The following is a 26,287-nucleotide window of genomic DNA, read 5'->3' on the forward strand; positions in this document are numbered from 1 at the left end:
GTGCTGTTAGCGCACTGGAACCTGAAATCACAGTAACAATGACCCTTTGATCCTAAGCCCAAGGAAATAGCTCAGGTTGGACAATTTGAAAACGATAACAAAATCTTACATACATTCTTTTGAGTATAGAGATTTTCTGATATTCTCTGTGCACACAACTTTAAAAATGATATAGGTTTTAGGTAAAATCCTGTCTGCCTGGTAGCTCTACTGATAATTTCTCAAACACACAGAGCTTTCTCACCTGTCTTGACCTTTGCACCCAGAGTTGCTTCCTCACTCCTGCTGCCTCTTCCCACAGTTTAGAAGCCCAGATCAGCCCTGAGACGATTCAGAAAGCTAAACTAGCTCCCATGGGATAAAAAGATCTAAGATTTTTTTTAATCCCTAGGAGCATTGTCTATTTAATGATGGTTGAGTTACTCCGACAAAGTCAAGATGGTAGTTTCCATATAATTGTTGGTAACTTTTTAACTGTAGTTTGACTCAAATGGGCAGGATGACACTTCCAGGGATGCTGAAGGCCCCTGGGAACACTTATTGTTCCATTACCTCTGGTAATCTAATGTGTATTAACTTATGGAGGCATTTGTCAGGGAGTCCCTCATTAGCCAGGAGATTTCTTTCAGATTCTGAGGAGGGGGTGAGTGTCAGAGCTGCAGTGTGAAAAGTGATGCAAAGTGCTGCAGGGCCGGAAGCAGCTTTTCCACATGGGTCTCTTGGGGGAAGCATCTGCCTTGCCCGGAAGATGAGCATTTCATTCCACCTGCTGACATAACAGTGGAGGAATCATTTTGTTGCATAAGACTCTGTCACGTCAGAGACTGAAGTGAGAGCAACTAAGGGAAGCAAATCCTCCCAAAGCAGGATGTGGAGAATGGATGTGGCTTTCCCGCACTAGGGAGTTTCCTCCATCATCTTTGAGGTATATTCATAAATATACACAAAGGCAGAAAAGGTCAGGGGCGGTGGCTTATGCCTGAAATCCTAACACTGGGAGGCCTAGGAGGAATGATCGCTTGAGCTCAGGAGTTCAAGCGATCCAGCCTGGGCAACACAGTGAGACCCCCATCTCTACATTATAAGAGAAAAAAGGCAGAAAAGAATGGAATTAGCTATGTATCTCAAGCTAGCTTGCAAGGTGATCATGTTCTGCCTCAGGGTGTTATCCTCCCCATTTCTAGATTCTTGAGCTTTCAAGCTTAGATGCGTCACTAGAAGATGAATAATGAGTTGCAATTCATTCACAGCAATAAAGCTAATTAATTTTTCTCCTTGAATTTTTTTCTGTATAAATTGAACGTTTGTCTTTTGAAAATAAAATGTATGCTCATCTTTATTATTATTATTATCATTCATTATTATAGAAATAAACATATTCAGTGCCTATTGTATGCCAGACACCTGCTTGGCTCTTACATATATTTTCTAGAATCCCCTAATCCACCTCCCAAGATAAATATTATCAATGCCTTTCCACAGATAGGGAAACCGAGGCACAGTGTGATTAGGTGAACATGCCCAAGATCCCAAGAGTGTACAATTAGGGGTGAAAGAGAGATTTATATCTGTGTCTCTGTGGCTGCAAGACACCTACTCCCACTGCTGTTGTCTCCTGGTTTCACCATCGCCAAAAAACCACATTGCACTATCATCCTTCCCGGGTGGACTGGCCCATTATTACATTGTACAGCAATTTCGTCTAAAACACAAGAAGTAGGTAGTATTTTTGATTCAGGATGTGCTTAAGATAAACTATATAATGATGCTCAGAATTTGTGTTGTGGCTACTTTAAAGATTTCCTTTGACCAAAAACACTAACCAGACCTATATTTTAACTTAGTTAAATAAACCCCTGGTCTGTTTGAACATCCTCCAGGAATGCAGAAGGAGGAGGAGACAGAAGTGCTTTGTCTTTCAGTGGCTGGCGCTCAGAGAGTGGACATTCCTGTGCAGCTGTTGCCCAGCTTCCTGGAAGGGTGGAAGGGTGGGAGGCACCTCTGCAAGCTGATGTGGCCACAGGATCTGGCATGGCTGCAGAGGCAAGGCCCTAGTGCCCTTGCAGGGTCCCAGGGATCCAGAGCTATATTGCCTGAACCAGTAAAAGAAGGGAATGTCTGCTGAAATTCAGCAGGGAGAGAATGCATGTTCTGGAATACCACCTTTAATTCCAAAATATGGTGGCTTCTAATGATTATGTGTGTGGCTGAAACAGAAGAATCGTTTTAGTTTATCCTGCCCGATATTTTTTATTAACCAACTAATTGTTAAAACCCACTGCCAAAGGATTTTAAAACTTAAAACTATCAGAATTTGAATATGGAGTTAATGTTTTGAAAAAGAATAATATTTTCTGGCATTAATGTTTGCAATGTCTGCCAAGAGTGGACATACTTGGAATGTGATTACATTAACCATTGTGAATATGCTAAAGTTGTATAGTGTTCATCATTACGCAGTTAATTTTTAATGATTCCCCACCATGTCAATTTTGTTTTAAATATTTGGTTTATATACTTTGGGTATTTTGGTAATTCACATTCTTGCTAACAAAAATGCGTTGTAAACAAGTGTAAACACCCACAACAACTTTCACAGTAATCCAGCAAAATATGCACTTGATCTCACTGTTTCCTAATACAGACAAAATGGGATTATTATTCTTCTCTTTGTCATATATTATAATTACAGCTGATCTTTCAGATTCAAGAATCCATTAGAAAAATGTACTTGTACGCCTATGGCTGAATTAAGACACTGAGATTTGTGTGCTATTAATATTATCCTGGCCAAAACAAAACAAAAAATCTTTAAGAAGTATCATACTTTTCTTAGTAGACATCATTTTCACTATAGCTAAGGGAATTCTAGGTTTTTGTTTAACAGACCGAAGTAACTGAGACTCCCTTTGAAAAAATGCTAATATCCCTTTTCCAGTCTGTGATCCAATTCAGGATCATAAAGCAGTTACTTGTCCTGACTTCTCAGTCTTCCTTCATCTTTTGACAATACTCACCAGTTATTTTACAGAATGTCTGTCAATTGAGTTGGTTTGATGTTTCCTCGTGATTGAATTCAGATTATATATTCTGGGCAGACATAATACTACTACTTTTTAAAGTAATCTTTAAAAGGCTTGCTTATAACAGTTTCTAACATTAGAAATTATGAGGTCATGTGTCCCTTCAAGAATGAGAACTAAATCTGCATTACATTTCTTTGCTTCCCTCTTGACTATTTGATTAAATGACTCTTCTTTTTTTCTATCAAAACTGCATTGATTTTTAGGTTATTTCAAGCTGAAGTGTCTTCCTGGAGCAGTTCTTTGTTCTTCAAAGAGGCCCATGTAATATGAAACTTTGAAAGGACTCAAATATAAGGTGTTGCCTTTTTGTAGAAGACAATTTTGGAGAAATTTGGGCACATAAGATAATAGAAAGTTGATTAAAGTAGCCTACCCAGGCTGTTCTAGGATTGAACATACTTTGAAACCTGGAATTTGGAGATGCAGACAAGTGGTTTATTAAATAACATCTCTTTAAATTTAAACATATTGTGTAAGACATTTAAGATGACTGCCTTGGTCCTGTTCTCAGTTCCCCCCTCCCTCATTTTACATATATGTGGTAAAATAACAGGAGGTTAGTTATATAAAACACTGAAATATCTTACACTTTGAGGAAAAATAGCTGCTGATTCAGGCGTTGTGTCACACTAATATACACAAATTTAAAATATTAAATATATAATGTTGTATTTATTTATAACACTGAAGAGGGAAGGCTTTGCATTCATACTAAAGATACTACTCTTAACTTTACAGCTCTTTAGTGACCATGTAACCTTGACTTGCCCTCTGGGTAAATTCCATTTCCAGTCTTGCTGACCAGAATGGACTTAGAGATTTGAATTCATTCAGAGGTTTGTTTTTGCCCCACTGCCTACTGTAGGGACCTCAGAGGAGGTCATTTCTGTTTTCCTGATCTTTCAAGAAGGTTGGGTCCGAGTTTTCCCTTGAAAGGTGACCTCCACACTGGATGGAGTTTGGGGTGGGTCCGGGACTGCCTGAAGAGCTGTTGGAGCAGTCTTGGCAGGAACCAGACACTGGCCAGTCTTCATAGGCATCTCAGGGTCTCAAAGGAGGTTGTTCTGATGGAGACTTCTAGACTTTACCACCTGGATCAGTGTAGATCAATAAAACCAGGCTGGCCTTGAAAATGGATTGAAATTTTTCTTGCTGCCTAGATATTACATGTGTGTTTAAGAGCACAAACTCTGTAATTAGACTCCCTTGCCTCAAATTCCTGCCTACTCACAGGTGTGAGCCACCGTGCCTGGCCCTGACTGCTTATTTCTAAATTGCTTGACCTTGAGCAAATTATTTAAACTTTCTGTGTCTCTATTCCCTCATATTTAAAATGGGCAGGCCAGGTGCGACATCTCATACCTGTAATCTCAGCACTTTGAGAGGCTGAGGCAGATGAATCACTTGAGCTTAGGAGTTTGAGACTAGGCTGGACAACATGGCAACCCCCCATCTCTACAAAAAATACAAAGATTAGCTGGGCATGGTGATACATGCCCATAGTCCCAGCTACTTGGGAGGTTGAGGCAAGAGGATCACTTGAATTCAGACGATCAAGGCTACAGTGAGCCATGTCGTGCCACAACACTCCAGCCTGAGTGACAGACGGAGACACTGTCTCAAAATAAAATAAAACAAAATGGGCAAAATAATAGTATCTACCACATATAGGTGACTGGCACACTTATATATGACTTTAAAGGATGATACCTGGTACATAGTAAGCACTTAGTAAACGTTAGCCATTATTTTTCCTCCTCCTCCCCTATCCTCTGCCCCTCTACTTTACTCTTCCTCTCCCTCTTCCCAGCCCCCTCTTCTTCTTCCTCCTCCTGAGTTGTCTTGCATACTGTTAATATTGTTTGTCTAAGATGTGCCCTTGTTCCCCTCATAATACCCTGAGCACTCTCTGTTCGCCAGGCAGAGGCTGAGCTCCAGCAGCACACCCTACCCTACTCCTCCTGGTGGATTCCTGGTAATCCAAGAGTTGGCCCAAATCATGCCAAGCTGGTGGCAAGGGTTCACTGAGCCAGAACTAGCTGCATATACAGATTTTCTCCAGCCTCATGAGATGAACAGAGAACACATATTCTCTAAGCCACAGTATATTCAGTTTGGTGGTTTTATTTACTTCACTGCCACTGCCGGTCTATGTCTTTGCATCTTTTTCTCGTTGAAGAACCTCTTGATTTTTCTCCTCTCTCCTTTCACCAGTCTCAATTCCTTCCAGGCCATCTAATGTTGTGTAATTAAAAATAGTTGCAATAATTTCTTTCCTTAGTTCAAAAAATTGTTAATTGTGCCCCACTGTCTACAGAAACTTGCTAGCTTAACGTTGATGCATCGTCTTGCTTTCTTCTTCACTCTCATTTCTAGCCTCATCTCTGAGTCCTTCATCTCTGTGCCGTTTCCCAAATGCATCATACAGTTTCATGGCCTAGTACATTTTTACAGTCGTTGATGTTATTCCTTCCATGTCCCCCTCTTTTTCTTATTTTCCTGCTTTTTCTGCCCCTTCTAACACACACAGACACACAGACACAGACACACATACACACACACACACACACACACACACACACACAAGTAAAAGTAAACCCTTCAAGTTTCAAATTCAGGGCTGCCTACCCTGGAACCTTCTCTGATGTTCATCAGTTTGTTCCTTTTCTGTGCTCATGTTCTCTTTCTAAAGTTTCAGTAGAGCATCAGTTTCGGGTTGGGATAATTATTTTAGCTTCTCTGTCAGATATGGGGTGCCCTGAGCCAGGAATTACATTTTATTCATCCTCTTTTATTCACCTAATATTTAGCATAGTCTTACAATTGCAGATGTTCAGTCAGTATTTAAGGACTGAGATTATAAGTAGTTTGATTTTGGCAAACATATTGAAAAATCTGGATTTTTACAAAAGATAAATTGGAGTGTCATTATTCACACTGTAGGGAAATTTACACTAAGATTCCTCTATAAACATTCCCTCTGCATTTAAAGAAAGCTTTGGTTTACATAAAATTTTAAAACTATGCTTATTATGTGGAAAAGACCATGTAATAATGTGGAAGGTGCCTGTGAGTGAGCATTCAACTATGTGCAATGCAATGGGCTTAGTACCTTAGCGTTACTAACTCATTTAACCCTTATAACAGGCCCTGTGAGATAGGTCCTGTTATCAACCTTTACACTAAGGAAACTGAAGCTCAAAAAAGGCCAACTAACATGCTTATAAGATCACTTAGCGGGACCTGGGATTCAAGTCTGGACATTTGAGGCCCTGCTCAAATGCCCAGAGGCCCTGCTCTTTAGCTCTGCACCATCCGATTCAGTGTTTGTGTTGAAAGCCATCTGTTCCTGTGGCTTGTGCATAAGAAGACCTGAGGTGTAGTTCTTGTTCGTCACTTACTGGAAGAAATGGAAACTTCTCCAGGCCTCTCCACAGGAGTATCCGGAGAATAAAGTGGGAGTCTGAGAAATCTCTTACGTAGAGTTCCAATATAAGTTTAAAGTTAAAAAAATGTTTCTTAGTCAAAATGCTAAGAGGAGGCATGGTGGCCAGTGATAGAACGAAACTCCTTACTATAGGATCCTAATGGTAGTCAGTTAAATTGGTTGTGTTCTGCATAATGATTTGCACCAGGAAGTTAAAAAATTGTTCTCCTACGTTTTCTGTACCTCCACTTCCAATCACAATATTTTTTTAAGCATTGTCAGTGACTTAGAAGTACAATCATGTGAAGTCAACTGTTAATGTTTATGTTACACTAGGAATGAGAGAAATAGGAATAGTTGGAAATAATACTAAGTGGTTAGACTCATAATCACAACAGGTTTCTGCATGTCATTTTTTAGAATGATACATATCTGACATATTGCAATAAGATCTAATAATTACATCTTATCTGTTGAAGTTTTTTAAATCCCAAAGAGGGAAAAGCACAAGATTGACAGCCTCTGTTTTGCAAATGGTTTATATGTCTCTCAGACATATTATGAAGTAGAATGAAAAATTTTTATGGCTTTTAAAGATAAAATAAATAGACTTCAAAGAAATTTCCAGCTCACAGAGAGCTGTTTTGGGCTGCAAACACCCTAGAAGTGCATTCTCCTCTATGGTTGAGACTACTTTGGTGGAAATTATTGAGAAGGACTGCTTTTTCTTTGTTTGTTTTGTTTTGCCTTTTATGCCAAGATAGAATTCAGAAAGAATCTTGAACATATAAAACATTATATCAGCCAGAATGCTTTACTCTAGGTATTTTTTTAACACAACCATAAGCCTCAAGGAGAAAAAGCTATTGGGTTCCTCCTCCTCTTTCCCCATAAATACTTCCCTGGAGACTCACTGTGATTCAGTTTCAGTAATTGCCATCTTTCATTGGGAGAGAAGTAATGGCTTAAGTGGGTAGTGAACTCCCAGCGTTGACACACTTCTTGACCTGAGTCCTGTAGCCCCAAGGAAAGCCACACCTTTGTCTGAGAATCTGCCTGCTTCATTTATCATTTGTCACTGATTTTTGTGTGGGAATGAGAGACCAAAATTCTCCAGGGATACCACTTACTGTTACGTGACTATGGTTTTAATGGCACAGTCCAGGAATATCCCTTTTTTATGCTAATTTCTCTCCTTTTCAAAGAAAATGGCCTTGAAAATTCTGTAATGTTGTACAATGACCCTACTGCAATTAGCAAGCAAGGAAAAATCTGCGATTTGACTGCGTCAAAAACAAATTGAAAATGGACACAAATCTAATGGTGTTTGCAGCTTCAGCATTTCTGGAGATTGTTTTATCAGCATACCTCTGAGCACAGATCTGGGCCACGAGGAGTACCACTCGCCTGGCAGCCGAATATTCCATATGGCTGGCTCCACCCACATGTACTCCCAGGGAGGGACACTTAGGTCAATCAGGCATGTTCTTATCTGTCATAAGAAAGAATTGTGTGCTTCAGATGATGCTCCAGAAGGTTAATGAGGGTTTTTTGGAGATTTTGTGTTGTTGTCATTGTTGATTTATAACAAACCTTTCAGGAGTTAGGTTTTTATTTGATCTCTCAGTGATTTTTTACCACTGACAGTATGGTAGTTAAAAAAAAAAAAATCAGAAATAATACTACTAAGGGAAAGAGGCTTCTTTGTTTCTGTAATGGCATGCATAGTATTTTTTAAACAGGTCCCTTCTATATATAAAACAATAACTTAGTTTTATCAGTTTTAAGATCAAAACCTTATACCCATCTGAAGTGACTTAGAACAAACAGTTTTTAACCAAACCATCATTGCCTTGTAATGCCCAGAGTCTTGGGCACACAGTCCAGGAGAATAGAGAAGTACTATACATTGCTATACAGATTGTTAGATTGCCAGAAAATCAAGAGGATTTCAGACTTGGCTTGTAGCAGACAGTTTATTCTTCCTTATAGGACAGCTTTCTTTTATTCACACATAGATAAAGGGTTTCCCTTGCAGCTGCTAATGAAATAGTAGCCCCAAACAGGGAATGTGCTGAGAGGAACTGGCCTACTGTGCTCAAAGAAGGCAACTCCTACAGTTCCTGACCCTTTATTCCCTTTGTCCAAGGAATCAGCCCATTGTCTGCTGGAGTCTCATGTCTGGTGCCAAATGCCACAGTGCTGTTCCATTTGGTATCTCTGATAGCTCTTCCCACAATATAGGGCCGCCAGTTACATTCCACAAAAGATAAAAGTTTTTCTTTTTTCCTGATTTTTCTGCCTACTCGATTAACTGCTGTGCTCCAGAGTGATGGGAATTTGTAACTGCAAAGTAAGATGGAACCTGCCTTGCAGACGGGGATAGATAGAAGTGAGCAAATGTAGGAAGTTAGATGGCAAGTCCAAGTGCTATAAAACACGTAGCACTGCTGGTTCTGAAGCAAACATCCATGCAAAACTGTGCGTCCTATTTTTAGGGAGGGGGGTTGGATTTCAGTCTGACTGAATTGAAGTATGTTTGCCAATCTAAGAACACTGCCTGAGCCCAAGAATATAACCACAATCAAAGTTAGAAGTCACCGAGCTCTCATGTGGGTTTCCAGTGAAATTGTCTTTGTAAACATTTAAATATAGGTGTAGATCCTTTTTAAAAGTCAGGAGACCTTTGGAGAGTACCAAGAGTGAAGTATATCACGTGGGCAGGGGTGAGTGGAGAAAGATTTTCTTTCATAAGACGAGAGATTATCCTTAAAGGAGTCTGGCGGAGCACTGAGGACATTGCTTAGGACAGACTCCCAGGGTCTCTCCATGGTTTCCCATTAATTATTTTTCCCTCTCACTGCTATCATATTTTCCCATTTTTCTTTCTTGCCTTTTAACTCTAAGAATGTGATTATTAACTTCTAGTCTATGAAAGGAATTTTCATCTGTCAGACCTTGAGACAGGCAATAATTTGGATGTTTTGCCATAGGCAATACTACAGCCGGTATTCAACTGTTATCCCCCGCCCTGAATTAAAACTCATTCTTGCTATTCTGATGTTTGTGATTATGACGAAATCATCAAAATAACTCTTCAGACCAGGCACTGTGGCCCATGTTTGTAATCCCAGCACTTTGAGGAGGCTGAGATGGGAGGATTGCTTAAAGCCAGGAGCTTGAGACCAACCTGGGCAACATAGTGAGACCTCATCTCTACAAAAAAAATCAAAAAATTAGCTGGACATGGTGGCACACACCTGTAATCCAGCTTCTTGGAAGGCTGAGGTGGAAGGATTGTTTGAGCCCAGGAGGAGCTGTGATCACGCCACTGCACTCCAACATGGGTGACAGAGAAAGACCCTGTCTCAAAAAAAAAAAAAAAAAAAATCCTCTCAATGATGATATTTATATAGAGAGGGTATCTCCTACCCCTCTAGTTAGAATTTTGCAGCACAGTAATAAAAATATGAAAGGGATTGATGTCTGTGTGGTAAGGGTAATTAAAGGCGTATGTGTTTACATTTTCCTTCTTTGATCTGCTTCCAGAAATAGTTACATGCCTATCATAACTGGGAGGATGAAACCAAATTAGAGTTTTACTATATTTATATGTTTTTGGTCTAGGAAATCATATATATTGCACAACAACTTAGTATGATGGTATACACTCTTACTTGTATAAAATATGTATACTTTTTGCAACTTTTCAACTGTTTCATAAAATCTAAAAAAAAAATCTAAACAAGTTCTCACTGATAATCAATTTAGATTTGCTTACCTTACAGTTTGTGGGTTTTTTTTTTTTTTTTGAGATGGAGTCTTGTTCTGTCACCCAGGTTGGAATGCAGTGGTGGGATCATGGCTCACTGCAACCTCCACCCCCGAGGTTCAAGCAATTCTCCTGTCTCAGCCTCCCGAGTAGCTGGGATTACAGGCACCCACCACCATGCTCGGCTAATTTTTTTTGTATTTTTAGTAAAGATGGGGTTTCACCATGTTGACCAGGCTAGTCCGGAACTCCTGACCTCCTGACTCCACTCACCTTGGCCTCCCACAGTGCTGGGATTACAGGTGTGAGCCACCGTGCCTGGCCACCTACAGTTTTCATTAGAACTCATTGGAATGCTATAGAAATTTAAGGAGAGATTACTATCATCATCACCATTTGGGGAGGGGTGTATTACTGGGTTAATATAAAAAATGTGATTTGAAAATATACTAACTAATTAAAAGCAACAAGTTACTAGTTACTTCACAATATTCATCCTTAGGTTTACAAAGCAAGTGTCTTCACCCCTCTTATCTGTGCAAAGAACAGAGGAATTTCAAACATATCTAAAACAAACAATAAGTTGGAAAAGGCAAGTATAGCAATCTGACTCACCTTAACTTTGCAAAAATGCTTATCATTCTACTTATTTAGTCTGAATTGCCTATCTGCTGTGCTTGTGAACAAGAGTAAAGTTTATAAAAATCCATATTATTCATTACACAAATTTTTTTCTTGCTTCTTTACACTTCTCTTCCTGACTTCTCCATAGTATTTAAAAGTGACAAGATTAAAAATATTTTATGAATCGCTTAGTTGGATTTGGCTTTTAGAAACTGTTGTAAAAAGAGCATTTCAATTCAATTCAAACTGTTTTTGGGAGGCTGTCACCTGCCAGGTACTATGCAGTCTGTTGGAGATAAAGGGATGGATATAAAAGTTCCTGGCACTATGGAACACAGTCTGAAGAGAAAATAGGTATTACTTATTTTTTAATATATTCATTTTTAACAAGCACTTATATAGCTCTTACTATGTGCGAAGCACTATTCTAAGTGATTTGAAAGTATTGGTTGGGCGCAGTGGCTCACGCCTGTAATCCCAGCACTTTGGGAGGCCGAGGTGGGCGGATCACGAGGTCCGGAGATCGAGACTATCCTGGCTAACACAGTGAAACCCCGTCTCTACTAAAAAAAAAAAAAAATACAAAAAATTAGCCAGGCGTGGTGGCGGGTGCCTGTAGTCCCAGCTACTCAGGAGGCTGAGGCAGGAGAATGGTGTGAACCCAGGAGGTGGAGCTTGTAGTGAGCCGAGATCATGCCACTGCACTCCAGCCTGGGGACAGAGCGAGACTCCATCTCAAAAAAAAAAAAAAGGAAGTATTAACTCATGTAAGTAATTACATATGATGAGTGTTTCTAAAGAGGGAAGTGAACATTTTTTATTTAGATTTCACTATAATTTAGTAATAGGAAATGCTAGAAATTTGGCATGTGAGGGTAAGCATATAGCATTTCTTTCTTATTCTGTCACGTCTTCAGTATGTGAAACTTGGAACAGAGAGAAATTGGATCCTTTATACCAGAAGGGCAATGCTTAGTTGTGTCATGATCTTCTGACTCTTTAGCATGTATATTGGTCCATTTTCATGCTGCTGATAAGGACATACCTGAGACTGGGCAATTTACAAAAGGTTTAATTGGACTATAGTTCCACATAGCTGGGGAAGCCTCAAATCATGGTGGAAGGCGAAAGGCACGTATCACCTGGTGGCAGACAAGAGAAAAGAGCTTGTGAAGGGGAACTCCTTTTTTTAAAACCATCAGATCTCATGAGACTTATTCACTATCATGAGAACAGCATGGGAAAGACCTTCCTCCATGATTCAGTTACTTCCCACTGGGTCCCTCCCACAACACTTGGGAATTCAAGATGAGATTTGGGTGGGGACACCCAAACCATATCATTTTGACCCTGGCCCCTCCCAAGTCTCATGTCCTTTTATTTCAAAACCAATCATGCCTTCCCAACAGTCCCCCAAAGTCTTAACTCATTTCAGCATTAACTCAAAAGTCCACAGTCCAAATCTCATCTGAGACAAGGCAAGTCCCTTCTGCCTATGAGCCTGTAAAATCAAAAGCAAGTTAGTTACTTCCTAGATACAATGTGGGTACTGGCATTGGGTAAATACAGCCATTCCAAATGGGAGAAATTAGCCAAACAAAGGGGCTCAGGCCCCATGAAAGTCTGAAATCCAGTGGGGCAGTCAAATCTTAAAGCTCCAAAATGATCTCCTTTGACTCCATGTCTCACATGCAGGTCATGCTGATGCAAGAGGTGAGTTCCCATGCTTGGGCAGCTCCACCCCTGTGGCTTTGCAGGGTACAGCCTCTCTCCCCACTGCTTCCATGGGCTGGCGTTGAGTGTCTGCAGCTTTTTCAGGTGCAATGGGTCTACCATTCTGGGGTCTGGTGGCCCTCTTCTCACAGCTGCACTGGATGGTGCCCCAGTAGGTACTCTGTGTGGGGGCTCTGACCCCACATTTCCCTTCTGCACTACCCAAGCAGAGGTTCTTTATGAGAGCCCCTGCAGCAAACATCTGCCTGGGCATCCAGACATTTCCATACGTTTCCTGAAATCTAGGTGGAGGTTCCCAAACCCCAGTTCTTGACTTCCATGCACCCGCAGGCTCAACACCACATGGAAGCTGCCAAAGCTTGGGGCTTGCACCCTCTGAAGTCATGGCCTGAGTTCTACGTTGTCCCCTTTCAGCCATAGCTGGAGCAGCTGGGACACAAGACACCAAGTTCCTAGGCTGCACACAGCACAGGGACGCTAGGCCTGGCCCAGGAAACCACTTTTTCCTCCTAGGCCTCTGGGTCTGTGATGGGAGAGGTTGCCTTGAAGACCTCTGACATGCCCTGGAGACATTTTCCACATTGTCTTGGGGATTAACATTCGGTTCTTCATTACTTATGTACATTTCTGCAGCTGGCTTGAATTTCTCCTCAGAAAATGGGATTTTCTTTTTTATCGCACTGTCAGGCTGCAAATTTTCTGAACTTTTATGCTCTGCTTCCCTTATAAAACTGAATGCCTTTTAACAGCACCCAAGTTACCTCATGAATGCTTTCCTATTTAGGAATGTTTTCCACGTGATACCCTAAATCATCTCTCTCAAGTTCAAAGTTACACAAATCTCTAGGGTGGGGGCAAAATGCCACCAGTCTCTTTGCTAAAACATAACAAGAGTCACCTTTGCTCCAGTTCCCAACAAGTTCTTCATTTCCATCTGAGACCACCTCATCCTGGACATTATTGTCCATATCGCTATCAGCATTTTGGGCAAAGCCATTCAACAAACCTCTAGGAAGTTCCAAACTTTCCCACATTTTCCTGTCTTCTTAGCCCTCCAAACTGTTCCAACCTCTGCCTGTTACCCAGTTCCAAAGTCACTTCCACATCTTCAGGTATCTTTTCAGCAGAACTCCACTCTACTGGCACCAACTTACTGTATTAGTCCGTTTTCATGCTGCTGATAAGGACATACCTGAGACTGGGCAATCTACAAGAGAAAGGTTTAATTGGACTTACAGTCCCACATGGCTAGGAAAGCCTCAAATCATGGTAGAAGGCAAAAGGCATGTCTCACATGGTGGCAAACAAGAGAAACGAGCTTGTGCAGGGGAACTCCTTTTTTAAAAAACCATCAGATCTCATGAGACTTATTCACTGTCATGAGAACAGCACGGGAAACACCTTCCCCCATGATTCAGTTACCTCCCACCAGGTCCCTCCCACAACACATGGGAATTCAAGATGAGATTTAGGTGGGGACACAGCAAAACCATATCAAGCAGTTTTGTCCCTATTGGTTCTGGTTAATATAACCTGGTTTTATTCATATTGACTTGGAGCAGTCTTTTTCTTTTATTCTTCTTCCTTCATCATGATTGTTGTTGCTACTGACTATTTCCATACTGTTTTGAGAGAAGTTAATAAATAATACCTCTCTTCAAAATTTGCTTGCTAATCCCTATTTCGTAGAGATTGTCTTGCGTATGTTAACTTTCAAAATGACAATTTAAAAGGTAAACTTTAGTTTGAGTAGTCTTAGGAAGAGTTTTTGTTATTTTATGCTCCAAATGTAATTTTGCCCTTTGAAAGTTCATTGAGATCCCTATTGCTTTTCAAGCAACTTATTTTAGAGACAATGTTATACCCTTAATTGTATAATTTTGTACTATAATATTTCAAAATGCTTTAGAAGTTATTCTGCTTTTGTATACATTTTATAAATCAAAATGAATTTTGGGGATTAACCAGAAGTTACTGTAAAGGAAAATCAGTGTGTATGCTGCATGTGAATGCTGCTTGTGAATAAAATTCTTACCATGCTTTGCAAAGTCTTTTAACTTTAAAACTTTCCTGAAAAAAATGATTTTTTTTGGTTATTTGAGCAAATTTAGGAGGCCCCTAGAATAACATTTTTGTAATAAAATTTTCTTTACTACCTAATGTGTTTGACCTTTGTCTTCTTGTTACAAAAAACAAAACCTATCTCTTGGGTTGCTCACAGTTAACTAGTTCCAGCCTATTGCTTGTCTAGAGTAAGCCACTTTCTCCCTTGGCTTAGTTCACAGTTCACAATCAGTCAGAAACTATCAGTCTGAGTGTCAAGCTAAATTTCAGTTGGTAAAGATTATAATCATACATATGTATTGCCTGGTAAATTTGGCCTTTCAAGGAAAAAAATGCCATATACCAATCATTTGTGCTGGTATAAATTTTGAAATGTGCCACAAGTGTGCTTTGTTTTTAGGTCCATACTGTGGAAGTATGACTGTTCCCAAAGAACTCTTGTTGAACACAAGTGAAGTAACCGTCCGCTTTGAGAGTGGATCCCACATTTCTGGCCGGGGTTTTTTGTTGACCTACGCGAGCAGCGACCATCCAGGTATAACGGAAGAATCAACACAAATCTCTAAACATTATCTGTCTAAGAATTCCTCTTGCCACTTATCCCCATCCCTGGACATAATTGTGGACTCAGATGCAGAATTAAGATATGAGGGAGAAGAGGAACATTGTATCTTTGTAAATGGTTAGATCTGAACTGAATCATATTGTGGCACAGGTGTGTCCAATCTTTTGGCTTCCCTGGGCCACATTAGAAGAATTGTCTTGGGGCCACACATAAAATACACTAACAATAGCTGATGAGCTAAAAAGAAATTGCAAAAATAATTTATGATTATGTTTTATGAAACTTTAGGAATTTGTGTTGGGCTGCATCGAAGGCCATCCTGGGCTGCATGTGGTCCAAGGGGCATGGGTTGGACAAGCTTATTAGCATGTTAGATTGATCAGTTGACTTATATGGGATAGGATTCATCTCATTTTTCCTAAAAACCTTGGATAGCACACCTTTGTGTTCCCCTCCTGACCCTTCAAAGTCTTCACTATTCTCTGGAGCCCTCCCCCATCCTCCTTCCCAGCTCAGGGGCAAGGCTTTTCACCAGTGAGCCCCTCCCCAACACACACCAATACACCAGCATGGGAGGCATGCACAGTGTGTGCAGGATGAAGAAGTCAGTGTCACACAGTGTAATAACTGTAAAGCTGAAACTTGTGTGGGAGAGAAGGGAAGGGAAACACGAACACTGATAAGAGAGAGAAGCATGGGCTCCTGTCCTGGGCTCTTGTGCTTCAGAATAATTACTGTGCAGCCCATACCATGTCTGCCTATGGTCATAGAGCTTTCTGCTCTCAGTCCTCTCTGGCAGAAAAGCTCTGGGAAGGAGGTACGCCATTCATTTTCCTCTTAGCCAATCAGCTCTGACTAATCACAGCAGATGCCTGCATGGCCGGTGTTCACCATATACTGCTCCCAAAGAACTATTACGGTAAGTGTGGAATATTTTGGAAACCATATTATGTTGTTCTAAATGCATCAAGATCCACTGTATCTTAGCCTCTGTTGCTGAATATTAGTTTGGTTCTGTAAATTACTCCAGACAGCACCTTCTTTTTTAAAATGCTTTGTCCTGGTTGAAGAAAGCTTATATGCTGTAGGTTTTCTTGGTAAAGATGTGCTTCTCTGTCACCAGATGCCACTGGCTAACTTGTTGAATTAAAATGTTTGTGGGAACCTTCTCTATGAACTGTGTTGGGCTTTTGAAATTATTTTCTTCCTGCCAGGGGACATTATACACATGGTCTTTGTAGGCATATAGTGGATAGCAACTGAAGAGTATTGTTTTTTTCTGTTAACTATAGATTCTGCTATCATTTACTAGGTGATTGTGTTGAAAAACTATCATTGGTGGCAGAAAAAAAGAAATGAAAGGAACTCATTAAATACTGGAGACAGTGATTCTCAGTGTTTATTTTTAAAAGGAAAATTCTGATAACTACATAGTGAATAAATGCTTTTTAAAAACTCTCTTATTTTAGAAGAAAGCTTTGCAGGACGAGTATCCTAGTTTTTATTCATTCTATTAATTGCAATTATCTCTATTTATGACAGATTTAATAACGTGTTTGGAACGAGCTAGCCATTATTTGAAGACAGAATACAGGTAAGTATAGGTATCCTAACTGTGTTGCAGTTGTGTATTGCTGAACATTTTGTTTTCCTTCACGTTAAACCAGATACGTTTGTACTTAAAGCTCTTTTTACCATTCATGTTGTAACTAATGAGGAATATTTGAAATAGTTTCTTATATAGCAGGAAGTCAGCAAACATTTTCTGTCAAGGGGTAGATAATAAATATTTCAGGTTTTCCAGGCCATACAATCTCTGTTGCATTTATTCATATAATCTCTGTTGCTGTTGTAGCAAAAAAGCAGCCATAGACACTATGTATACACTAACAGACATGCTGTGTTTCAATAAAACTGTATTTACCAAAACATCAGTAGGGCGGATTTGGCTTGCAGGCCATAGTTTGCTGACCCCTGAGTTCCGCTATAGGGCCAATGAATCATTACCGAGTCTAGACTGTATTTTTTTTCCTGGCTGGTATTTGGGAGTGACTTTTAAAATTCTTTCATTTGGGAGGAGGTGCATTTTGTCTTTACCACTAGAGAAAAACCTACTGCAAATAAGAAGATGAAAATTTTCAACCCAGCTTTAACTGGAAAAACTACTTAGCCACTTTGATGTACATTTCCTCATCTATCAAGTAAAACAGTCTAAAGCAGAATTTCTTAGCCTTGGCACTATTGATATTTTGGGTCAGATAATTCTTTGTATTGCAGGGCTGTCCTGTGCATTGTTAGATATTTAGCAGCATCCCTGGCCTCTATGTCCTAGATGTCAATTGTGATAACCAAGAATGTCTCCAGACATTGCCAAATGTCTCACAGTGGGCAGAATCGCCCCCAGTGGAGAACCACTAGTTTAGAGATCATTGGCAACAACACTAACAAAAACTATTACTGTTTTTTTTTTCTCTTTTTGTGAAAGAGGGTCTTGCTCTCTTGCCCAGGCTGGAGTGCAGTGGTATAATTATAGCTCACTACAGCCTCAAACTCCAGGGCTCAAAGTATGCTCCTGCCTCAGCCTCCCAAGTAGCTGGGACAACAGGTGTGCACCATCATACTTGGCTAATTTTTAAATTTTTTTAGAAATGGGTGTCTTTCTATATTGTCCAAGCTGATCTCTAACTTCTGGACTCAGCTTCCCAAAGTGCTGGGATTACAGGTGTGAATCATGGCACCCAGCTATGACTCTCTAGAGTGCTTTCCTAGTGCCCGGTATAACTCTCTGCACTTAGCACAGAGTAAGTAGCTCTTGTGAACATTTCAACATGTCTGCAAGGAAGGTTCTGTTACATCGTAAAAACCAAAATACAAACCAATTAAGACTTGCTGAGGGCTACACACCTCATAAGTGTAGCCAGGGAGTCAGGCTTAAGAGCCTGTGGTCCTGTCTCAGACATTTGGTCATTCTAATGAATGAGATTATTTTATGTGCAGAAACAACTCTAGTGTTAACTAATATTATGTCTAATAGGGGGAAAAATGAAAATGAGCAATAATTAAATATTGCTTTTAAAGTTACTGTTCATCCAATATACACATATGCCAGTATTATCTATTCTAGCTATACATCTACAGTCCCAGTTGGTGATAGGGCCTCTGGACATCAATTGGTCATTTCCTATTCTCCTAAAGAAAGGGAATATATCCCCGCTTACAGGGTGGCATTATGGTGCCAGATTATCTCAGCTTTAGCCCAGCCATTTTGTAGTGTTTAGATTAAAGATAAGGCCTGGTGACTAATACCCACAAGCCCTCATCCATAATTATGAAGTATAGAAAGTTTTGAAAGCCTTTTGTAACTCATTTGGTGGTGATTCTTGATTAATGTGACCTTAAATTCGTTTGACAGCAAAATTGAACTAGCTTAACATGTTTTTATCTAGTTTTACATATGTTATTTAATAGGATTATTAAGGCATTTGACACAAGTATTTTAATGTTTTTTATTAATGTGTGCAGACCCCACCAGCGTATTACATCATATACATCATTAGAACTGTTTTACTTTTCTAGAATCCAAGAAATTCAGAATTCTGAAATACAGCTGATTCTAAGGGAATTGGCTTTAGGGAATTGTTACCCTATAATTGGAATTCCCATTATTTTTATTTCTTAATTCCATGAGTACTGCTGCAATGCAGGGACTCCAAAAGGTCAATGGGAAAAAATTATGGAATATTTATTTGGATAGTTTTGATAATTAGTTGTTACATATATAATTTGCCAAGTCAGCAGGAGGACACTGAGAGGAAATGAAATAAAAACAACTTCTATTCTGGAATCTGTTTGGGCTGGTACACTCTTTTTAAACAAACCAAGTAAACATTATGTAAAGTGGTGTATATATAGAAGTAAGGGCACATGGCATGCATCTTCAAAGCTGACAACATTTTTATAATACTTTGGCTTCCTTTTTGTGTGTTTTTTATAGATGTTTATAGCTGTCTTCATATCTTGTTGATATGTTGACACTTGAAGGGACTAGAGATGAAGAAACAATCTAAGAGAGATTATATGCAATATCAGGGTCCCACTGCTAGCTAGGTAGTGCTGGAGCCTGTGTCACTCTGTTCCTAGCACTGACACCCTTCAGCTGCACCACATGCTATGACATGTTTCTGGAAAGTTTCTTGAAAAATGACTGTTAAGTAAATTGAATCCTAATTTTTTTTTTTTTTTTTTTTGAGGCGGAGTTTTGCTCTTGGTCCCCAGGCTGGAGCACAGTGGCGCGATCTGGTCTCACTGCAAACTCTGCCTCCCAGGTTCAAGTGATTCTCCTGCCTCAGCCTCCCAAGTAGCTGGGATTACAGGCGTCTGCCACCACACCGGGCTAATTTTTTTGTATTTTTAGTAGAGACAGGGTTTCACCGTGTTGGCCAGTCTGGTCTTGAACTTGAGACCTCAGGTTATCCACCCGCCTTGGCCTCCCAAAGTGCTGAGATTACAGGCGTGAGCCACTGTGCCCGGCCTTGGAATCCTAACTTTAAAATATATCCTTTTTTTCTGATTGCAAAAGTATTTCATAACTAACGTAGACCAGACCATCTAATATGGTAGCCACTAGCCACGGGTGGCTAATGAGCACTTGAACTGTGGTGAGTGCAAATTGAGGGGTGTTGTATAAAATGCACCCCAGATTTTGGAAGTTAAATCAAAAAAAGAGAAAATATCTTATTGGTATTTATTTCTGTTTATTACATTTAGAAATGATAAAATTTGAACATGCTGGATTAAATAGAATATATTATTAATTTTGCATGTTTCTTTTTACTTTTTAAAAATGTGACTACTTGAATATTTAAATTTGTATATGTGGCTCCCATTATATTTCTATCAGACAGTGCTAATATTATGGCAATATTACAGTATGTATAACATGGAAAGTGAAAGTTCTTCACAGTCTTACTCCCAGAGAGAATCTAGGGATATTCTTCTTTGTCTTTTTTATCCATAGAAAACAAAATTGTTACATATTTTAAACATTTCTTATAGAAACAAGATTATACTGTATATAATGTTTAGAAATGTTCCTGTTTCTGAAAAATATTTATTGGAAGCCTTAGAATCAAGTAAAATGCATTAGGGAAGCTCATTGTTTAATAGACTTTATGGTGAATCCTTATATAAAACAAATAATTATTGTGTAAAAGTTGCCTTCAGATGAACATTGTAGATCAATCTGTATTTTCACAAATCAGGTTTCTAATTTGCCATTAAAGCAAGATATTATATGGAGGGCAGAAAATACTTTAAAAATTTAAGTACAGTTTAATTTTTTTGGTTGTGTAATTTAATAAAATATAAATTATTTATTTTTCTTTTTCCAGCAAATTCTGCCCAGCTGGTTGTAGAGACGTAGCAGGAGACATTTCTGGGAATATGGTAGATGGATATAGAGATGTAAGTAATTGAGGGTAATGGCAGAGAATGAATTAAAAGGAGTAAGTGCTTTACTCTGCCTAAATTAATTACTGAGTAAAGTCAAATGAGATATAAAACTCTAGGTAGATGCATGAGTCTCTCTCCTCCAAGAATAAATGAAATAAGTATAAAAACCAAGGTTACCCATGCATTCATTCCTATTTCTAGCATTTCCAGCTAAGCTTACTATAAATGAAATGAAAAACAAAACTTTACCATCTGAGAGTATTATTCCATCCACTTTTTGTAAGAGGTTATAGATTTACATCCTTTTTGTTATGGTTTATTTCTTTAACATTCCAACTGGTTCCTGTAATAGAGCAAAGGACATGAATATTCGTATCATAGAATAGTGACATTGTGTCTGGGGCCAATGAAGCCATCCACCCTGCTCTTATTCCCCTCTCTCTTTGCAAACCAAGTTCTTATGTCCAGTAAGACTACCTGGGTTATGTAGTAATACATTGTTCCTGCATGTTGTATCTCAGATACATAATCCTCCACTTGTTTCTATTTACAAATTTCTGTCCTGGAAATCTAGTATCTGATTTTTTAAAAATTTACATTGCTATTTGAAGTAGTTGGGTTTATAGCCTAGCTTTTGGAAAGTGCCTGAGTTATTAGAAATCTATAGCAAAAATCTATTGTTGTGAAACTGTTCTTAAAGTTATTAACATGTATTTTTATGCCTCTGGGAAAATAACCTTTATCTACTTGTTCTAGGTGATTGATAAATCCTCTGTGGCATGGGGAAAAAGTTTGACTGTGATTTTCTCTTTTAGCACATTCTGATTCTGGGAACAGCAGATTTTGTTGTTATTTTGCCTTTCGTTCCCCTTTTCTGTATTTTTATTTACAAGATTGACACAGGATACTCATTTGGCCTATAAATTGACTCTTAAAATGTTTTACACTATTTCAGTTTGAAGATTTACTTGGCTCAGGCAATTCTTAAATGACTACAGGGAATTAAGAGAAATAAAAAGTTGACATTTTTTCCCAGCAATAGAAAGTTTTTATTTATTATTTTCCTGTTCTATGCAAGAAATGTAAGAATTATGTACAATAAGAGAAATAGCATAGTTTTTTTCTTACTGTAGATGTTTATCTTACCTCCTCCTGACAGAGCTATATTTTTTAGCGTAACAGGTAAATGGTTCCCTGCATGGTAGATGGGAGTACATGATCCCTAAGTGCTGGCAAACAGGTTTCCTATTTGACCCACTAACTGATTTTGCACTATTTGCTTTTAGAATGATTTTATCTGCAAGGAAATTTTGTGTTTTGAAAGCTACTCTCTTCAAAGAACTCGGATTAGTGCCTTTTTTGTATATGTCAATGTCATGGATGTATTAGATATTTATTGCTGCATAATAATATTACCATAAACTTAGAGGCTTAAAGTGGCATATATTTATTATCTCATTTTCTGTGGGTTAGGAGACTGGACATGGTTTAGCTGAGTTATCTGCTTCAGGGTCTTATAAGGGTGCAACAAAGGTGTCAGCTGGGGCTGCAATCTCATTGGAGGCTCAAGTGGGGAAGGATCTGCTTCTAAGCTCATGTGGTGTTGACAGCATTCAGTTACTTGTGTGTTATTGGATTGAGGGCCTCGGTTTCTTCCTGGATTGTGGCTGGAGGCCGTCCTCAGTTCTTGTCATGTAGACTTTCCCAACGTGGCCACTTGCATCCTCAAAGCAAACAAGGGAGAGTCTTTGAGCAAAGGGATCGCCTAGCAAGATAGATTACACTCTTATATAATGTTATCATGGGAGTGGTATCCCATCACTTTTGCCATGTTCTTATAGACTTAGAAGAAAATCTCAGCCCCCACCCACACTCAGGGGGATTCAGAGGGATTCCACAAGAGGGGATACAGGGAGCAGGGATCGTGGGGGTTATCTTAGAGTCTGCCTCCACAGTGCCTTCATCTTGGGAAATGCGTTCAGTTGTAGCAAGTCTTTTCAGAAGAATCTTTGCAAAACCAAAGCATATCCTGTAGGTCAGGATAACAGAATATGTAAAATAAATAACTACAGGAGCTGTTGAAGAAGGAGGTACCCTGTCTCAGGGAAGAATATGTTGTCTTACAGAGCTATTATAGAAAAGGCATTGGTTTATTCTGTGTTGCTCCAAAAGGCAGAACTGGGATCAGTGGATAAAAGTTATAGTGATGCCAATTTCAGCTGCATATAAGGAATAATTGAACAATGCAAAATGGGATAGGCTGTCTCGAGAAACTGATTTCCTAGTCACTGAAAATGTCAGGTGTAGATGTTAAAACCATTTGTCAGGGATAGACTGTCTTTGTGTGGGAAGGGTGCTGTGGAGTGGAGACGGGGGTGGTCTGTCAGGAGGTGTGAGGAGGGAACTTTAAAGTCTTTTTTGAATTTTTGAGATTCTGTAGTTCTGTCTGCTACTGACAAATTAAGGCATCCAAATTGGTGTATGTTTCCAATGCCAGTGAAGGAATATGGGCTTAAGATCTGCCTCACCTGCCCCCAGAACAATTTTTCTCTTGGCACCTTCTCCCCAGCCTGCTAACTAAACCATCTGTTTTTAAGCAGAACACATCACTTAATTAATTTGTTTCAGCAATTCTCCTCTCCCCAAAATGTTCAAGAAGTACTGTAAAATAGAGACAGTAAACATGTAGTGCGCTGCAGTTTAGGAGGAGAAGGGGAGAAACTGGGCCTCTTGTACATACCCAGAAAAAGCCAGAAGGAAATACATTATAATGGCAAGTGATTATCTCTGGGTAATGACAATATGAGTGATTTTTTTTTCATTATTTCCAACATTTCTATAAAGAATGCACATTTTATGAAGAAAACATTATTGGTATGGTAATTAGGAGGACTGTAACAGCACAGACATAATTCGTATGATGGAAAGGGGCATATATTTGATCATTTAACATTTTGCTATCATTCCACCAACATTTTTAAGCATGTGCTTTATTCTACCTTACTGGTTTTGGTTCATGTTTTATTAAATGCAACCTAAAATGTTTACTTTTTTCTTACACTTCCTTTTAAAACATTGCCGACACTGTTTTAGTACAAGTTGATTTTTCCTAAAGGAAGAGTTAAGAAAATTCTGGGATGATTTGATAGTTGCTTGAAAGTTGTTTAGCCTTAGTTCACACTAATCTGTTTGGCTATCATTTATGGCTTAGTGAACTTCAGAAATGTTTATTGTAGATAATGCCATCCACCTGCAATTGCCTGAGGCATGAAGGTATTCTCTTCAGCTGGCCATTGTGTTCCCTTTCCTAAAGAATTATTACATTTACATTATTCTGTTTAAGTATATTTTGTTTAAGATAATTTACTAATTAAAACCATTTGTCAGGGATAGCTGAACGTCTTAGAATCAAGTAAAATGCATTAGGGAAGCTTGTTGTTTTTGTTTGTTTGTTTTTTGAGACAGAGTCTCGTTCTGTCGCCCAGGCTGGAGTGCAGTGGTGTGATCTTGGCTCACTGTAAGCTCCACTTCCTGGGTTCACGCCATTCTCCTGCCTCAGCCTCCTGAGTAGCTGGGACTACAGGCGCCTGCCACCACGCCCGGCTAATTTTTTGTGTTTTTAGTAGAGACGGGGTTTCACCATGTTAGCCAGGATGGTCTCGATCTCCTGACCTTGTATCCACCTGCCTTGGCCTCCCTAAGTGCTGGGATTACAGGTGTGAGCCACTGCGCCCAGCCAGGAAGCTCATTGTTTAATAGACTTTATGGTGAATCCTTATATAAAACAAATAATTATTGTGTAAAAGTTGCCTTCAGATGAACATTGTAGATCAATCTGTATTTTCACAAATCAGGTTTCTAATTTGCCATTAAAGCAAGATATTATATGGAGGGCAGAAAATACTTTAAAAATTTAAGTACAGTTTAATTTTTTTGGTTGTGTAATTTAATAAAATATAAATTATTTATTTTTCTTTTTCCAGCAAATTCTGCCCAGCTGGTTGTAGAGACGTTCTGCTCTACAGAGCAGAATGTACATAGGCTAGGTACATATGCTGGGTAATATGTACCCATGTACATAAGGCTAGGTAATATGGCTTTCCAATATTTACATATCAGTGAGACTTAGACTTCAAAATAGCTAGAAAATAAAAGTATAAATTGTATCATCTGTTCAAAAGGGAATTTTCAAAAATCAGGTTCAATAAATGTGAATTTTAAAAATCAATACCAAAAAAAGTGACAAATAAACATCAATTTCCTTTAAGTTGGATGGATGAGGGAGTGACTATTTTAAAGAAAATAATCCTGGAAAATGTTCGTAATTTTATCATAATAATATGATAGTGAGACTTGATGGCTAGTCTTTTGGAGATGTATCCTATAGCCTACAATTAATATGAAAAGAAATGGCAAAAAACACAATTACTTTTGCATCAACCTGTTATGGAAAGCCATAGCTGCAATTAAATAAAAATTTTATAAAAAGGGTATTCACCATTGAATTCCTTCAATACTGGGTACTATGAGAAATGAGAATATTTGTTGGCCAATGATGCTGTTAGATCCTGTTGCTCGTTGGCCTGTGAACCTGTCATCTTACAGCCAAGGAGGCCCTGGGACATGCCAAGTCCAGTGAGAGCTCTCAATAGGCAGGGTTCCTAGGATGAAGACCTGTGATCCCAAGGACAGTGGGAATAGCTGCTCAGCAGACCACTGAACTGATTCGGTTTTCATTCTGGGGTTTAGTGAGGGAGACAGGCCTGCATGGGTCCTATAAAAGGTGCACTGGGTACCCTTTAGAATCACAAGGTGACAGACCTTCAGAAAAGACACTAGACCAGCAGCCCCGAACCTTTTTGGCAACAGGGACCACTTTTGTGAAAGACAGTTTTTCCACAGATGGGGTGGGGGCTGGTTTCAGGATGAAAGTGTTCCACCTCAGATCACCAGGAATTAGATTCTCATAAGGAGCACACAGCCTGGATTCCTCACATGCGCAGTTGTCAGTAGGATTTGCACCCCTGTGAGAATCTAATGCCTTTGCTGATCTGACAAGAGGTAGAGCTCAGGCCTTAATGTGTGCTTGCCCACCGCTCACCTCCTGCTGTGTGGCCCAGTTCCTAACAGGCCACTGACCAGTACCAGTCCACAGCCTGGGGCCTTGGGGACCCATGCACCAGACAACATCCAGTCCAGGCTTGTCATTGTCCAGAGGAATGGGAAGCCAGGTCAAGAGCAGTGGAATGACTTGCATATACTTTGTGGAGTTAGAGGCAAAGCCAGGATGACAAGATAAATTGCTAAATTTAAATTCAGGACTTTTCGTCTTCAACTGGCTCCTCCATTTTGTTTGGACCCAGGAGTCCAAACTGATGATAAGAAAACTTTTTAATGAAAGAAAATTCAGGAACAATATACAAAAAATTCAGGAAAGATAAAAAAGCAACCTGCATTCTTATTAAAGGGTATGATCTTTTTCTCTTCTAATTTTAATTCTTTTTTTCCTCCAAAATTAGGGAGGGTAGTATTTGCATCTCTGTTTCAGCATTCTCATTTTTTTT

General features: G+C 39.3%; 1 protein-coding gene across 5 annotated transcripts in view; it reads left to right on the plus strand.

The window, feature by feature from the left end:
- The window catches only part of DCBLD1 (discoidin, CUB and LCCL domain containing 1), a 73,420-nt gene that overhangs the window by 28,193 nt on the left and 18,940 nt on the right, over positions 1 to 26,287 (plus strand). For 4 of the 5 annotated variants that reach the window (XM_002817287.5, XM_054558778.2, XM_054558777.2 and 1 more), the window contains exons 3-5: positions 15,108 to 15,242; positions 16,815 to 16,866; positions 20,663 to 20,735. In XM_002817287.5, the coding sequence (XP_002817333.4) occupies positions 15,108 to 15,242; positions 16,815 to 16,866; positions 20,663 to 20,735 (260 nt within the window). Of the gene's footprint in view, positions 1 to 15,107; positions 15,243 to 16,068; positions 16,192 to 16,814; positions 16,867 to 20,662; positions 20,736 to 26,287 lie in introns of those variants that run through there. The other variant, XM_009242188.4, reaches the window with a different exon arrangement.

This window comes from Pongo abelii, chromosome 5, assembly GCF_028885655.2.
Source record: "Pongo abelii isolate AG06213 chromosome 5, NHGRI_mPonAbe1-v2.0_pri, whole genome shotgun sequence".
Lineage (NCBI taxonomy): Eukaryota > Metazoa > Chordata > Mammalia > Primates > Hominidae > Pongo > Pongo abelii.